Source organism: Pristiophorus japonicus, chromosome 5, assembly GCF_044704955.1.
Source record: "Pristiophorus japonicus isolate sPriJap1 chromosome 5, sPriJap1.hap1, whole genome shotgun sequence".
Taxonomy (NCBI): Eukaryota; Metazoa; Chordata; class Chondrichthyes; family Pristiophoridae; genus Pristiophorus; species Pristiophorus japonicus.
Window position 1 is genome coordinate 24,330,133 of NC_091981.1, and position 17,739 is coordinate 24,347,871.

Below are 17,739 nucleotides of genomic sequence, written 5' to 3' on the forward strand. Positions count from 1 at the left end.
CTGGATCTCTAAGTGCCCCGGCATTAACTTTTTTGCCGAACTGCTTCTGCTGTCCCCTCTGCTTTGGGGCAATGTTAATGTTGATGATGGATCGGATTAGGCGCTAGTCCGTCCAGCAGTCGTCAGCTCCTGTCATGGCGCGGGTGATGCGCACATCCTTGCGATCCCTGACTCGGACGATGACATAGTCGAGCAGGTGCCAGTGTTTGGAGCGACGGTGTTGCCACGATGCCTTGTATTTGTCCCTCTGGCGGACCAGGGTGTTGGTGATGAGGAGTTCATGTTCGAGACATTTTGTCTCCGGTGTAGGGTACCACTGGAGTTGGCTTTCCCTACCCCCTCTCTGCCAATCACGCCTCCCCAGAGGGCTGTGTCTTTGCCGACCTTTTATGTGACACCTTATCGAATGCCTTCTGGAAATCCAAATACATGACATTCTCTGCTTTCTCTTTATCCAACCTGCTCGTTACATCCTCAAAGAACTCCAGAAAATTTGACAAACATGATTTCCCTTTCATAAAACCATGCTGACTCTGCTTGACTGTATTATGATTTTCTAAATGTCCTGCTACTACTTCCTTATAATGGACTCCAGCATTTTCCCAATGACAGATGTTAGGGTAACTGGTCTATAGTTTCCTGCTTTCTGCCTCCCTCCTTTCTTAAATAGGGGCGTTACATTTGCGGTTTTGAAATCCGCTGTGACGTGGAAACATAGAGACATAGAAATTTACAGCGCAGAAGGAGGCCATTTCTGCCCATTGTGTCCACGCCAGCCGACAAAGAGCCGCATGGCCCTTGGTCAGCAACCCTGAAGGTTACATATAAACCTATGAACAATGAACAATGGCGGCAGGGTAAAGAGCACCCAGCCCAATCAGTCCGACCCACACAAATGCGACACCCCTTACACTGAAACATTCTACACTCCACTCAAACTGGAGCCACGTGATCTCCTGGGAGAGGCAAAAAACAGATAAATACCCAGGCCAATTAGGGGGAAAAAATCTGGGAAAATCCCTCGCCGACCCATCCAGGCAATCGAACCTAGTCCAGGAGATCACCGTGGCCGTATTCGATTCCCTGCAGTACTTACCATCACATCTGTGCCGGCCAACAAGAGGTTATCCAGTCTAATCCCAATTACCAGCTCTAGGTCTATAACCCTGCAGGTTATGGCACTTGAAGTGCCCATCCAACCATCTCTTAAATGTGGTGCGGGTTTCTGCATCCACCATTCTTCCAGGCAGTGGGTTCCAGATCCCAATAACCCTCTGTGTAAAGAAACCCCCCCTCAAATCCCCTCTAAACCTTCCACCAACTACCTTAAAACTATGCCCCCTCGTAATAGACCCTCCACCAATGGAAATAGTCCCTAGCTATCCACTATGTCCAGGCCCCTCAATATTTTGTACACCTCAATGAGATATCTTTTCAACCTCCTCTGTTCCAATGAGAACAAACCCAGCCACTCCAATCTGTGCTCAAACTAAGGTTCTCCATTCCAGGCAGCATCCTAGTAAATCTCTGCACCCTCTCTAGTGCAATCATGTCCTTCCTATAATACAGCGACCAGAACTGCACACAGTACTCCAGTACTGGCCTAACCAAAGTATTAAACAATTTAAGCATAACCTCCCTGCTCTTAGATTTTATGCTTCGGCCAATAAAGGCAAGCATTCCATATGCCTTCTTAACCACCTTATCCACCTGGTCTGCTACTTTCAGGGATCTGTGGACAAACACTCCAAGGTTCCTTTGTTCATCTACACTATTAAGTGGCCTACCGCTTAATGTGTATACCCTTTCCTTATTTGCCCTCCCAAAGTGCATTATCTCACACTTCTCCGAATTAAATTCTATTTGTCACTGCTCTGCCCACCTGACCAATAGATTGATATCCTCCTGTAGCCCATGACTTTCCTCTTCATTATCAACCACACAGTCAATTTTAGTGTCATCTGCAAACTTCTTAATCATACTCCCTATATTCAAATCTAAATTGTTGATATATACCACAAAAAGCAAGGGACCAAGTACTGAGCCCCTACGGAACCCCACTGGAAACATCCTTCCAGTCACAAAAACATCCTTTAACCATTACCCTTTGCTTCCTACTTCTAAGCCAATTTTGGATCCAACTTGCCACTTTGCCCTGGATCCCACGGGCTTTAACCTTTGTGACCAGTCTACCATGAGGGACCTTATCAAAAGCTTTGCTAAAGTCCATATATACTACATCGTACCCACTACCCTCATCGACTCTCTTGGTTACCTCCTCAAAAAATTCAATCAGGTTAGTCAAACACCATCTTCCCTTTACAAATCATTGCTGACTGTCCCGAATTAATCCTTGCCTTTCCAAATGTAGATATATCCTGTCTTTTAGGAGTTTTTCCAATAACTTTCCCACACTTGAGGTTAGGCTGACAGGCCTGTAATTACTCGGCCTATCCCTTTCCCCCCTTTTAAACAAAGGTAATACATTAGCAGTCCTCTGGCACCATGCCCAAATCCAAAGAAGACTGGAAAATGATGGTCAAGGCCTCTGCTATTTCCTCTTTTACTTCGCTCAACAGCTTGGGATGCATTTCATCCAAGCTTGGGGATTTATCTACTTTCAAAGCTGCTAAACCCCTTAATATTTCCTCTCTCACTATGTTTATTTCATCCAGAATATCACACTCGTCCTCGATAGCAGTATCTGCATTGCCCTTTTCCTTTGTGAAAACAGATGCAAAGTATTCATTAAGAACCTTACCAACATCATCTGCCTCCACACAAAGATTACCCTCGTAGTCTCTAATAGGCCCTACCCTTTCTTTAGTTTCCCTCTCCAGAATCCAGGGAATTTTGCTAGATTACAACCAATGCATCCAGTATCACTTCTTTTAAGACCCTAGGATGCAGACCATCAGGACCAGAGGACTTGTCCATCTTTAGTCCCATTAGTTTCCCTAGGACTTTTTCTCTAGTGATAATTGTTTTAAGTTCCCCCCTCCTAATAGTCCTTTATTATCAATTATTGGGATGCCTTTAGTGTCTTCTACCATGAAGACTGATACAAAATATTTGTTCAAAGTCTGTGCCATTTCCCTGTTTCCCATTATTAATTCCCCAGTTTCATCCTCTAAGGGACCAACATTTACTTTAGCTACTCTTTTTTATGTACCTGTAGAAGCTCTTAATGTCTGTTTTCATATTTCTTGCTAGTTTATTCTCAAACTATCTTCTCTCTCATTATTTTTTTAGTCATCCTTTGATGGTTTCTAAAAATTTCCCAATCCTCTAGCCTTCCACAAATCTTTGCAAAATTGTATGCCTTTGTTTTCAACTTGATACTATCTTTACTTCCTTGATTAGCCATGGATGGTTCATCCTTCTCTTAGAGTCTTTCTTTCTCACTGGAATATATCTTTGCTGAGAGTTATGAAATATCTCCTTAAATGTTTGCCAATGCTCATCTACCATCTTACACTTTAACTTATTTTCCCTGTCTACTTTAACCAACTCTGCCTTCAAAACTTCATAATTGCCTTAATTTAAGTTCACGACACTAGTTTGAGACCTAGCTATCTTACCCTCAAACTGAATTTTAAATTCTACCATTCTATGATCACTCTTCCCAAGAGGATCCTTCACTACAAGATGATTAATTAATCCCGTCTCATTACACATTACCAGATCTAAAATAGTTTGCTCCCTGGTTGGTTCCACAATGTATTATTATAAGAAACCATCCTGAGTACACTCTATGAACTCTTCCTCAAGGCTGCCTTTGCCAATTTGATTAGTCCAATCAATATGAAGATTAAACTCACCCATGATTATTGCCGTACCTTTCTTACAAGCCTGCATTATTTATTGATTTATACTCAGCCCTACAGTGTAGCTAGTTAGGGGGCCTATAGACTACCCCCACCAGTGACATCTTTCCCTTATTATTTCTTATCTCCACCCAAACTGATTGTACATCTTGATGTTCAAGCCAATATCATTTCTCACCACTGCACTGATCTGATCCTTTATTCACAGAGCTACCCCACCACCTTTTCCTTTCTGCCTATCCTTCCGAAATGTCAAATACCCCTGATCATTCAGTTCCCAGCCTTGGTCACCTTGCAACCACGTCTCTGTAATGGCTATCAGATCATACCCATTTATTTCTATTTGTGCCACCACTCATCTATGTACATAAAACATAGAAAATAGGTGCAGGAGTAGGCCATTCGGCCCTTCGAGCCTGCATCACCATTCAATAAAATCATGGCTGATCATTCACCTCAGTACCCCTTTCCTGCTTTCTCTCCATACCCCTTCATCCCTTTAGCTGTAAGGGCCATATCTAACTCCCTCTTGAATATATCTAACAAACTGGCATCAACAACTCTCTGCAGTGGAGAATTCCACAGGTTAACAACTCTCTGAGTGAAGAAGTTTCTCCTCATCTCGGTCCTAAATGGCTGACCCCTTATCCTTAGACTGTGGCCCCTGCTTCTGGACTTCCCCAACATCGGGAACATTCTTCCTGCATCTAACCTGTCCAGTCCCGTCAGAATTTTATATGTTTCTATGAGATCCCCTCTCATCCTTCTAAACTCCAGTGAATACAGGCCCAGTCAATCCAGCCTCTCCTCATATGTCAGTCCTGCCATCCCGGGAATCAGTCTGGTAAACCTTCGCTGCACTCCCTCAATAACAAGAACGTCCTTCCTCAGATTAGGAGACCAAACCTGAACACAATATTCCAGGTGAGGCCTCACCAAGGCCCTGAACAATTGCAATAAGACCTCCCTGCTCCTATACTCAAATCCCCTAGCTATGAAGGCCAACATACCATTTGCCTTCTTCACCGCCTGCTGCACCTGCATGCCAACTTTCAATGACTGATGCACCATGACACCCAGGTCTCGCTGCACCTCCCCTTTTCCTAATCTGCCACCATTCAGATAATATTCTGCCTTCATGTTTTTGCCACCAAATTAGATAACCTCACATTTATCCACATCATATGGCATCTGCCATGCATTTGCCCACTCACCTAACCTGTCCAAGTCACCCTGTAGCCTCTTAGCATCCTCCTCACAGCTCACACCTCCACCCAGCTTAGTGTCATCTGCAAACTTGGAGATATTACACTCAATTCCTTCATCTAAATCATTAATGTATATTGTAAATAGCTGGGGTCCCAGCACTGAGCCTGCGGCACCCCACTAGTCACTGCCTGCCATTCCGAAAAGGACACGTTTATCCCGACTAACTGCTTCCTGTCTGCCAACCAGTTCTCTATCCACATCAATACATTACACTCAATACCATGTGCTTTAATTTTGCACACCAATCTCTTGTGTGGGACCTTGTCAAAAGCCTTTTGAAAGTCCAAATACACCACATCCACTGGTTCTCCCTTGTCCACTCTACTCGTTACATCCTCAAAAAATTCTAGAAGATTTGTCAAGCATGATTTCCCTTTCATAAATCCATGTTGACTTGGACTGATCCTGTCACTGCTTTCCAAATGTGCAGCTATTTCATCTTTAATAATTGATCCCAACATTTTCCCCACTACTGATGTCAGGCTAACCGGTCTATAATTCCCCATTTTCTCTCTCTCCCTTTTAAAAAAAGTGGTGTTACATTAGCTACCCTCCAGTCCATAGGAACTGATCCAGAGTCGATAGACTGTTGGAAAATGATCATCAATGCATCCACTATTTTTAGGGACACTTCCTTAAGTACTCTGGGATGCAGACTATCAGGCCCTGGGCCTTCAATCCCATCAATTTCCCTAATACAATTTCCTGACTAATAAGGATTTCCTTCAATTTCTCCTTCTCGCTAGACGCTCGGTCCCCTAATATTTCCGGAAGGTTATTTGTGTCTTCCTTCGTGAAGACGGAACCAAAATATTTGTTCAATTGGTCTGCCATTTCTTTGTTCCCCATTATAAATTCACCTGATTCTGACTGCAAGGGACCTACGTTTGTCTTCACTAATCTTTTTCTCTTCACATATCTATAGAAGCTTATGTTCCCAGCAAGTTTCCTCTCATACTCTTATTGTCCCCCTCCTAATTAAACCCTTTGTTCTCTGCTGAATTCTAAATTTCTCCCAGTCCTCAGGTCTGCTGCTTTTTCTGGCCAATTATATATGCCTCTTCCTTGGATTTAACACTATCCTTAATTTCCCTTGTTAGCCACGGTTGAGCCACCTTTCCCGTTTTACTTTTACTCCAGACAGGGATGTACAATTGTTGAAGTGCTAGATAAAGTGCTTTTAAATTTGTCTTTTTAACCATTTTTCCCCACTCTGACTCCACTTTCTGATGCTCTCTGCCCCTTCCTGTCACACTCTGATCATCATTACCTCTATCACTACCCTGCTCTATTGCCTTCTCCTTTCTTTTTGACTTTTTAAATTTCCCCTCTCTTGATCCCTCCTCTCACTATTTAGTTTAGAGCCCTATCTACAGCCAGGATTCGATTCGCTAGGATACTAGCACCAGCCTGTTTCAAGTGAAGCCCGTCTTGACGGAACAGCTCCCTCCCATGCCAGTACTGGTGCCAGTGCCCTATGAATCGAAACCCATTTCTCCCACACCAAACTTTGAGCATCGTGTTCATCTCTCTGATCTTATTTACTCTATGCAGGCTCAGGTAGTAATCCAGACATTATTACCTTTGTGGTTCTGCTTTTTAATTTAGCCCCTAGCTGCTCATACGCCATGAGCAGAACCTCTTTCTTTGTCCTATCTATGTTGTTGGTACCCACGTGGACCATGACAACTGGATCTTTCCCCTCCCACTCCAAGTTCCTTTCCAGCCCAGAGGCAATGTCCTTAACCCTGGCACCGGGGCAACACAGCCTTCGGGACTCATGCTCTCAGCTGCAGAGAAAAGTATCTATCCTCCTAACTATACTGTCCCATACCACTACAACATTTCTTTTTACTCCCACCATGCTAAGTATGAATAAAGAGTCTGACCAGATACTGTGAGCTCAAAGTAAAGTGTGACCGTAGTCTTTTATTACAGGTCTCCAGATTACCTTTCCAGCCTGTGAGACCTCCTTAAGTATAGGTGCTCCCAAGGGATTGTGGGATCCCTTGGGACTCCAGAGGAAGAGCCTCCTGTTGGTTAAACAAGGTATTTACATATATAACAACACTTTCCCCCCCCCCCCGCCAAAAACAATTTACAAGGTGAGTTGATCTGCGGCCTTTCTTTCCCTGGTTGATCGTCTCGGTACAAATGCTGGTTTTGGTGAGTCGTTTGTGGAGCCCTCGCTGGGCTGCTGTGCAGCTGGCCTTGCTGGGCTGCCTGGTGTAGTGAGTCCTGCTGGGCTGCTGCAGGTGATGGGTTCTGCTTCGTGGTCAACCATTGTGTCGCTTGGCACTGGTGTGTGTGTTGGGGGGTCAAAAAAGGTAGGGTCTAATGTGGGTTGCTCTGGATAGTCCGTGAATCTGAGTTTGATTTGGTCCAAGTGTTTCCTGTAGATGAGTCCATTTGAAAGTTTGACCCGAAACACCCTTCTCCCGTCTTTGGCCACGACAGTGCCGGGAAGCCACTTGGGACCTTGTTGATAGAGTCATTAGTCTCAATTTCGCGTGACACATTTGCGCTATCATGATATATGCTTTGTTGAAATCACCTGCTCTCTATCTGTTCGTGTAGATCAGGGTGGACTAACGAGAGCCTTGTCTTAAGTGCCCTTTTCATGAGCAGTTCAGCGGGTGGAATCCCAGTGAGCGAGTGGGGTCTCGTGCGGTAACTAAGCAGGACCCGGATAGGCGAGTCTGCAGTGAACCTTCAGTTACCCTCTTCAAGCTCTGCTTGATTGTTTGCACTGCTCTCTCTGTCTGACCATTGGATGCTGGTTTAAATGGGGCAGATGTAACATGTTTGATCCCATTGCGGGTCATGAACTCTTTGAATTCGGCACTGGTGAACACAGCCCGTTGTCACTCACAAGGACATCAGGCAGGCCGTGCGTGGCCAACATGGCCTGCAGGCTTTCAGTGGTGGCAGCGGACGTGCTTGCCGACATTATCTCACATTCAATTAATTTAGAGTACGCGTCTACAACCACAAGGACAATTTTACCCAAGAACGAGCCTGCATAGTCGACATGGACCCTAGACCACGGTTTGGCGGGCCAAGACCATAAACTTAGTGGCGCCTCCCTGGGTACATTGCTTAACTGTGAGCATGTGTTACATCTGTGAACGCAGGACTCTAAGTCTGCATCGATACCGGGCCACCACACGTGGGATCTGGCAATCGCTTTCATCGTTACAATGCCTGGGTGAGTACTGTGGAGATCACTAATGAAAGCGTCTCTGCCCTTTTTGGGTACTACTACCCGATTACCTCACAGCAGGCAATCTGCCTGTATAATTTCATCTTTGCGCCGCTGGTACAGCTTTATTTCTTCTTGCATTTCTAATGGGACACTGGACCAGCTCCCGTGATGCAAACAGTTTTTCACTAAGGACAGTAAGGGGTCCTGGCTCCTCCAGGTTCTAATCTGTCAGGCGGTAACGGATGATTGCTCACTCTCGAATGCTTCCATTACCATCACTAAATCTGCGGGCTGTGCCATTTCCACCACCATGGTGGGCAATGGCAGCCGACTGAGAGCATCAGCACAGTTTTCTGTGCTTGGCCTGTGGCGGATGGCGTAGTTGTATGCGGACAACGTGAGCACCCATCTCTGGATGCAGACTGATGCATTCGTATTTATCCCATTACTTTCAGAAAAGAGGGATATCAGTGGCTTATGGTCAGTTTCCAAACCAAATTTGAGCCCAAACATATATTGATGCATTTACTTTACCCCATAAACACACGCTAACGCTTCTTTTTCAATAATGCATGTTGGTCCTCTCAGCCTTAGACAGACTTCTGGATGCATAAGCAACCGGTTGCAATTTCCCAGATTCATTAGCTTGTTGCAATACACACCCGACACCGTATGACGATGCATCACATGCTAGTACCAAACGCTTACATGAATCATACAAAACATGCAATTTGTTTGAGCATAACAGTTTTCTAGCTTTAACAAAGGCATTTTCTTGGCTTTTACCCCATACCCATTCATCTCCTTTACGCAGTAAGGCGTGCAGTGGTTCTAACAGTGTGCTGAGACCCGGCAAGAAGTTATCAAAATAGTTCAGGAGTCCTAGAAACGACTGCAGCTCCATCATATTCTGTGGCATCGGTGCGTTCTCGATTGCCTCCGTCTTCGAATCGGTGGGCCTGATGCCATCCGCCGCAATTCTTCACCCCAGGAACTCCACTTCAGGCGCCAGGTGTGCATTTTAACCTGAGCCCCACGTGATTAAGCCAATTAAGAACCTCCTCCAGGTTCTGCAGATGCTCGACTATGTCCCGACCTGGAAGACCATGGTGCGCGGGACCGACTTCAGTAAGCTTTCCATGTTTCTCTGGAATATCGCCGGGGCTGATCGAATCCCAAACCGGCATGTGTTATAAATGAAGAGACCTTTGTGTGTGTTGATGCAGGTGAGGCCCTTCGATGATTCCTCCAACTCCTGCGTCATATAGGTCGAGGTCAAGTCCAGCTTTGTGAATGTCTTTCCTCCTGCCAGCGTTGCAAAAAAGTTGTCTGCCTTTGGTAGTGGGTATTGATCCTGCAGGGAGAAACGATTAATAGTTACTTTGTAATCACCACAAATTCTGACGGTGCCATCTCCCTTGAGGGCTGAAACAATCGGACTGGCCCACTCGTTGAATTCGACTGGCAAATTGATGCCCTCTCGTTGCAGCCGGTCCAGCTCGATCACCACCCTCTCTCTCGTCATGTACAGTACTGCTCTTGCTTTGTGATGGATGGGTCGCGCTCCCGGAATTAGGTGAATCTGCACTTTTGCTCCTTGGAACTTCCCAATGCCTGGTTCGAACAGCGAGGGGAACTTGTTTAGGACCTGGGCACACGAAGTGTCATCAGCGGGCAATAGCACTCGAACAGCGTCCCAGTTCCAGCGTATCTTCCCCAGCCAGCTCCTGCCATGCAGCGTGGGACCATCGTCCGGTACCACCCAGAGTGGTAACTTGTGCACAGCTCCATCGTAGAAGACCTTTACAGTAGCACTGCCGATTACGGGAATCAGTTCCTTTGTGTAAAGTTCTCAGTTTAGTGTGAATGGGAGTCAGGACTGGCCTTGAGGCCTTGCTGCACCACAATTTATCGAAAGTCTTTTTGCTCATAATGGACTGGGTTGCGCCCGTGTCCAGCTTCATTGACACTGGGAGTCCATTTAATTCAACCTTCAGCATTATTGGGGGACACTTTGTGGTAAATGTGTGCACCCCATATACCTCTGCCTCCTCGGTCTGAGGCTCTGGTTCGTCGTGATCCGCCGTGGATCGGTCCTCCTCTGCAACATGGTGGTTTGCAGGATTAGAAGGGTTTGCAGCTCGCCTGCACATACATTGGAGATGTCCCATTGTTCCACAGTCCTTGCAAACATATCCATTGAAGCAGCATGAATGGAAATGATGATCACCCCCACAGCGCCAAAAGGTGTTAATGGCCTTGTATTCACCACCCTTGATAGAGGACTCTGAGACATCTGCGGACGTGCAGCTGCAAGAATGTGAGGCCTGCCCTGCACATTATGAGTCGAAAACAACATTACTTTGTTCACAGTACTTGTAGCAGCACTCGTATGCTAAGAGATTTGCTTGGTATTATCACTGGTGGTGATGAACGCCTGGGCTATCGCTATGGCTTTACTCAAGGTTGGCGTCTCTACAGTCAAAAGTTTGTGAAGTATTACTTCATGGCCAATGCCAAGTACAAAAAAGTCCCTGAACACATGCTCCAAATGTCCTTCAAATTCGCAATGTCCTGCAAGGCGTCTTAGCTCGGCGACATAGCTCACCATTTCCTGGCCTTCAGACCTCTTGTACGTGTAGAACTCGCCATCAGAACGTTTTCCTTCGGGTTAAGATGCTCCCGGACCAGTGTGCACAAATCAATATATGATTTCTCTGTGGGTTTCGCTGGAGCAAGCAGATTTTTCATGAGGCCATACGTTGGTGCCCCGCAAACGGTGAGGAGAATCGGCCTTCGTTTGGCAACGTTCCCTTCTCCTTCCAGCTCGTTAGCCACGAAGTATTGGTCGAGTCGCTCCACGAAGGTTTCCCAATCATCTCCCTCCGAAAATTTCTCCAGGATGCCCACGGTTCTCTGCAGCGTTGCAGTGGGGTTTGTCATCTGTATTTCGTCGCCAGTTGTTCAGTATGAATAAAGAGTCTGACCAGATACTGTGAGCTCAAAGTAAAGTGTGACCGTAGTCTTTTATTACAGGTCTCCAGAGTGCCTCTCCAGCCTGTGAGGCCTCCTTAAGTACAGGTGCTCCCAAGTGATTGTGGGATCCCTTGGGACTCCAGGGGAAGAGCCCTTGGTGGTTAAACAAGGTATTTACAGGTGTACATCCCACTTGAATGGCCCCCTGTACCACAGTGCTGTGGTCAGTTTGCTCATCCTCCTTGCGGTCCCTGCTCTCGTCCACACAGTGTGTATGTTACCATTGGCTCCCCAAGGATTTATTGGACATTATCTGGACCTTGTGTTTTAATTTTTCTCACTGCCGGAAAAAGCTGGAAGCTGTTTGTGGGAGGGGCTCAGATACTTTTCCATGTTGGACTTGAAATGATGGTCAGGTGTGGTCTGAGAAGACAATGGCCAAGATAAGGCAATTCATCACAGGTGATGGGCAAATGGAGGGTCCATAGATAAGCAATGTGAACTCATCAAAGGTAGATCAGATGAACTGATCAGTGATCGAGCCATTACCTGGATGAGATACCAGAACAATAGAAAGCCATTAAGCCCAGACCGGTCAGAAGTGAAAACCCATCACTGGCAAAACAGGAAGTCTCAAAACAAAGGAAAAAACTTTATTGGGCCAGAAGAAGACACAGGAAGCTTTGGAACAAGAACAAACTTTATTCGGCCTGAAAAGGCAAACGAACTGGGGCTATAAAAGAGGCCATTTGGCCACATCTCGCTCTCTCTTGCTCTCGCTGCTTCACCTCTACAAGAACCGAACCCTCCGTGGGATGGAGAGAAGAAACCAGAAGACACCCGTTTTCATCAGGGGAAGCAGTGAGTAAGCCAATGAATTGGTGGGCTTCATCTCTAGGCCCACATCTTTTAAGATCACAGTCACGGTGAGAGGGAGTATGGTGTGTTCTCCCAACCAAATCTTAGGGGTTTTCAGGGGAAGTTTTAGATGTGTGTACTTTGCAATTGGGGCCTGTTTAATGGGCCAGACTGTGTGTTGTACTATATTGGAGCATTGATTCCGAGACACTACATTGATCAGAGACTGCACATTGAGGTCAGAGCATAGCATGTTGAAGTTTTAAAATAAAGATACTCACCCACACTAGCAGCGTCAGGTCATTCCACTTTTTTCTACATTGCATTGCTGTCCTGGGGACCGTGTCACTTGCAGACACTCGTCTGCTATTTCCCTCCATAGCATTCAGTACATTTGGAGTTGTGGTCTTCTCCCAATCTCTGTTCTGAGCACCTGCCGCCGCCTCTCCATTACATCAAGGAGCGCATCCAGCTCGGTATCCGAGAATCGATGGGCACGCTGACGAGCTGCTGCTGCAAGGTCTGCCATTTTGACTGAGTGCATAGGAAGCAAATATAACCACGAGGCATTGAGGCACCCAATCAATACCTCAATGCAATCTAGGTGGTGCCACTATGTCTGTGATATAGCTGCAAACACTTCCCAATGTCCGAATGTTGAGCCCACACTTAGCGCTGCTCATCGCCTCCAGGTAATTGTGCAATGCCATGATTTAACGCTGCTAATCACTCTTTAGGCGGAAAAACGGAATTTCGTAATAGGGATCCATTCCTAATGCCTGGCGTTAAAAATTTCTCTCAGCCGGTGACAACACCTCAAAAATGGCAATACCAAATTTCGACCCCATAGAGTACAAAAGCCAAGAAGTAGTGGATAAAGTATATTTGGATTTCCAAAAAGCATTCGATAAGGTGCCACATAAAAAGGTTATTACAAAAGCTAAAGAAAAACTTATATTTATATAGTGCCTTTCACGACCACCGGACGTCTCAAAGCACTTTCCAGCCAATGAAGTACTTTTTTTGTAGTGTAGTCACTGTGGTAATGTGGGGAACGTGGCAGCCAATTTGTGCACAGCAAGCTCCCACAAACAGCAATGTGATAATGATCAAATAATCTGTTTTTGCTATGTTGATTGAGGGATAAATATTGGCCAGGACACCGGGGACTCCTCTGCTCTTCTTCGAGATAGTACCATAGGATCTTTTACATTCACCTGAGAGCGCAAACGGGACCTCGGCTTAGCATCTCATCCAAAAAACAGCACCTCTGACAGTGCAGCACTCCCTCAGCACTGCTCTGGAGTGTCAGCCTAGATTCATGTGCTCAAGACCCTGGAGTGGGACTTGAACCCACAAACTTCTGACTCAGAAGCATGTGTGCTACCCACTGAGCCAAAGCTGACACTACATCACAGTAGGTCAGGTCTAATGAACCTAGTTGAATTTTTTGAGGAGATAACTAACGTGGTAGTTATGGGAGTGCCTATGGATGTTATTTATATGGACTTCCAGAAGGCATTTGATAATGTTCCACATTTAATAAAAATCAAAGCGCATGGAATTCACGGCACCTTATTTGATAGGGAATTGGTTCGGAGGTAGAAGGCAGAGAGTAGGTAAACGGGTATGTACTCAAATTGGCAGGATGTGGTGTTCCCCAGGGATCTGTACTGGGGCTACAGCTTTTCACTATATTTACAAATGACTTGGATGAAGGAATACAGAGCCATATATCTAAGTTTGGTGATGACAGAAAGTCAGGTCGCACAGTAAATAGTGTAGATGCGAGCAGAAAGTTGCAAAGGAACATTGAGAGATTAAGTGACTGCACAAAACTATAGCAGATCGAGTTCAATGTGGAAAACTGTGAGGCTGTCCACTTTGGACCCAAGAAAGATAGATCAGAGTATTTGCTAACTGGCGAGAAGCTAGGCACAGTGGATGAGCAGAGAGATTTAGAGTTCCATGTACAGAAATCACTAAAAGATAGTGGACAGGCATGAAAAAATAATTTAAAAGGTTCATTGAATGTTGGCCTTTATCTCAAGAGGGCTGGAAACGAAGGGATGGAAGTTATGTTACAGCTGTACAGAGCTCTGGTTAGACCCCATCTGGATATTGCATTCAGTTCTGGGCAATGCACTTCAGGAAGGATATCTTGGCCTTGGCGGGGTTACAGCACAGGTTTACTGAATTATATTGCGGCTAAATGGTTAAATTATGAGGACAAGTTGCATGGACTAGACTTGTATTTCCTTGAATGTAGAAGGTATGGGTGATTTATTTGAAGTGTTTAAAATGATTAAAAGATTTGACAGGGTAGATAGAGATAAACTAATTCCTCTAGTGGGAGAGTCCACAAGGGGGGATTGACTTTAAAATTAGAGCGAGGCTGTTCAGGAGTGATGTCAGAAAGCACTTCTTCACACACAGGGTACTGGAAATATGGAACACTCATCTCCAAAAAGCTGTTGAGACAAGGTCAATTGAAAATTTCACAAGTGAGATTGATAGATTTTTGTTAGGCAAGGGTATTAAGGGTTACGCAACCAAGGCGGATAAATGGAGTTAAGATACAGATCTAATTGAATGGTGGAAGAGGCTCGAGGGGCTGAATGGTGTAAGAGGCTCGAGGGGCTGAGTGGCCTACTCCTGTTCCCATGTATATTCCGATGAAATTAATCTGCCTTTGTGTTTTAGATGCTCATTGATTCACTAACCAAGAGTTTCCAATTTGTAGCACCATTCTTACGTCTGAAATTGATAAATCTAGACTACTATTTATTTCCAGTATTTTCTATTTTTATTCCAAAATAAAAGTTCTTTTGGAATTGAAAACCCAAAAGCAGGGATTTTGGTCTACATTGCAAATAGAGCTTTATACAAAATAAGGAGAAAGATGTAAATCTTTAAAATCAGAAAGCAATCAATCTATCCTTAAAGATTCCAAAACAATAAATCACAACCACATTTTGTATTGATTTAATCAATATTTTTATTTGAAAAAGCTTTTTGGGGATACAGAAGATATAACAAGTAAAATATGTTCATCGAACATATCTTTAATCACCATTAAGATTATTCTTTTGCATTTAATGATCTACTATTTTCTATTCTTTATTCCCAAAATAAAAGTTCATTTGAAACTTAAAACTCAAAAGCTGGAATGTTGGTCTACATTGCATATAGAGCAGGTAACCTTTGTACAAAAAAGAAAGAGAATTACATCTTTTATTTCCAACCCTTCACCACACCTTTGCCATTTTGTTTTAGGACAGAGGACTGGCAAAATTGGATTGGCTAAAAAAAAATTGCACTGTAAAACTCCGCATTTAAATTATTTGTAATTGTCATTGCAGAAAAAAAAAAGAAACAACACTAGACGCTATACCTGTTGATAAACTACTCATAGCCCAATACTTAGGGCATAAAGTCAGGTATGGAGGTAGGTCCTAAGTGCCAGGCTTTGCAGTACATTTTACATCGGTGGTTTATCAATCGTAATCTGGAGTTACGGTAACGGACCAGTGAGTTACTGAAACACCGTTAATACAAATGTAGTTGCATTTTGTTGTTAATTTATTGTCGGTTTTCATTACCAGTTCATGTACTATTTTCAGATAAAAATAAGCAGAAAGTGATAAATCTATCCTTAAAGATTCTAAAATATTAATCACTGAACCATATTTTGTATTCATTTTAATGGATATTTTTTATTTGAAATTTTATTTTCTGCGATAGGACATTAAGTAAAATACGTACATCTAACAGATCTTTAAAATACCATGAAGCTGATTTCAACATTTTGCTTTCAAGCTTTGTCATGCAGCGTTACTTAGTCCCGGGTTTGGGAGAAGTGTCGGGTTTGGGAGAAGTGTATCTACCAAAGAACAGAATGCTATTTGTTTTGTTGTGCCGAATGAAAAAGAGGAAGGGATGATCAGCAGTGAACATTGCCTCCTGCTTTAACATACAGAATGTAGCTATCACCGCTGTAGCAGCTGCTGCTTCAGTTCCTTCCTCATTCACCTCCACAAAAGACTTGTGAATAACTTTGGACACGAATAAGTCACGAGCCTCAGACATTCCAGATAGATCTGCCTTAGAAACATTGAAAAGATCTCGCATGCCTAAACTGGACAGAGGCGAGTTGAGCTCATAGTCATCTTCCAGTTTAAATTTGGGCAGACGGACCTGAACATCCATTTTGCGCATACGGTTTTGAAGTGTCCATTCTTGCAGCTTTTCTAATGTAAGTTCCTGCTCCAGCTAATAGACCAAAACAGAAAACATCAGTTAGAGGCCAAAACAAGAAAAGACCAGTTACAAAGGAAAGGGCCAGAGTGATCTCCTGGATTGTGTTTGATTGCACGGGAAGATCGGAGAGCAATTTCTCAGATTCTTCTACCAAATTGGTCTGGGTTTTAAATCGTTTTTTTTTGTCTTGCCCAGGAGACCACATGATTTTTGGGTGGGATGGAGAGCGATGTTCCCTCTAAATTTTTATTGGATGCATGGCCCCTTTAATGTGCTGCACGGCCCATTCACATTTCCGCACATGCACAATTTTGTCCATTTAAAAGCCGGTGAGCGGCCTACACAAGAGTTGCAGACCACTGCGCAGCAACACTGGTGGAGAGTGTATATATTGTGAGATACAAGGTGTCACAATTGTGTGGGACAGGCTGGATGGACCAATGGGTCCTTTCCTGTCTGTCATTGTTTATATGTTTGTATAATAATATTAAACCATGAATAGTGTTGGGAGCTGGGAGTAACTACAAGGTTCACATTTCTTCATCTTGCCTCAGAAGTGCTGAAAGGTTGTGTCCCTGAATGGGAAGCCAGCCATCTTGTGCTTTATTTTTTTCCCCTTGTAACTTTTTCCGCCCTCCTCTCCTGAAGGTGCTGCTTCTGTGCTGGGCAATGCTCCCAGTAGTGCTGGTTTCACACTGGCTATACAGCCATTATTCTCATGCAAGCCTGAACAGCAAGTGTAGGCAAAATGACTGGAAAGCATCTCAGCCAAGTCAGATTGGGACCTTTATTGGTATCCACACGTGCTTTGAGGAGGGTGTGCTGGATAGCAATCACAGGTAGAATTCCTGCCTGATTTTCCTTTCCTAGTCCAGGGTTGATTTATCATTACACAGAAAGGCACTTTATAACGAATAGTGCATTATACAGTAACAGGGTGACGGTGAATTCTAGCGTACTTATTGGACCTTGGTTGCAATTAGCACACGCAGCAGAGATTAGTCCTGGTCTGTATGGTACAACTACTCAATGGATGAACATTCAGCCATTGAAGCATTTGCTGTGGTGAATCTCAAAATAATAGAAATACATTGATTCTAAATACGGGTGAATCTGGCAGATAATAAAATAAAAGCAGTGTAAAGTTTATACTGGAGCACTTCCTTCAGGAATGAAATTTAGCTCTATAAATAAACTCCAGTGTGAATTACAAATGATCTCAGTCATTAGCTCCTCAATCCATGTTTATGTTGTTCTGCAAAGTGCCCAGTTTTAGAAAGCAGAGCACATCGGAGTTGCCATAAATTATGCCAATAAATTGTGTGATCAAAGGCAGTTTAAAAT

The 17,739-nt window shown here is 44.2% G+C and overlaps 1 protein-coding gene across 1 annotated transcript in view; it reads right to left on the reverse strand.

The window, feature by feature from the left end:
* Positions 1–15,157: 15,157 nt before the first annotated feature.
* The window catches only part of LOC139264251 (leukocyte elastase inhibitor-like), a 32,950-nt gene continuing 30,368 nt past the window's right edge, over positions 15,158–17,739 (reverse strand). The window contains exon 7 of the mRNA XM_070880411.1: positions 15,158–16,407. Within this exon, the coding sequence (XP_070736512.1) occupies positions 15,970–16,407 (438 nt within the window). The 3' untranslated portion in view covers positions 15,158–15,969. The remainder of the gene's footprint in view (positions 16,408–17,739) is intronic.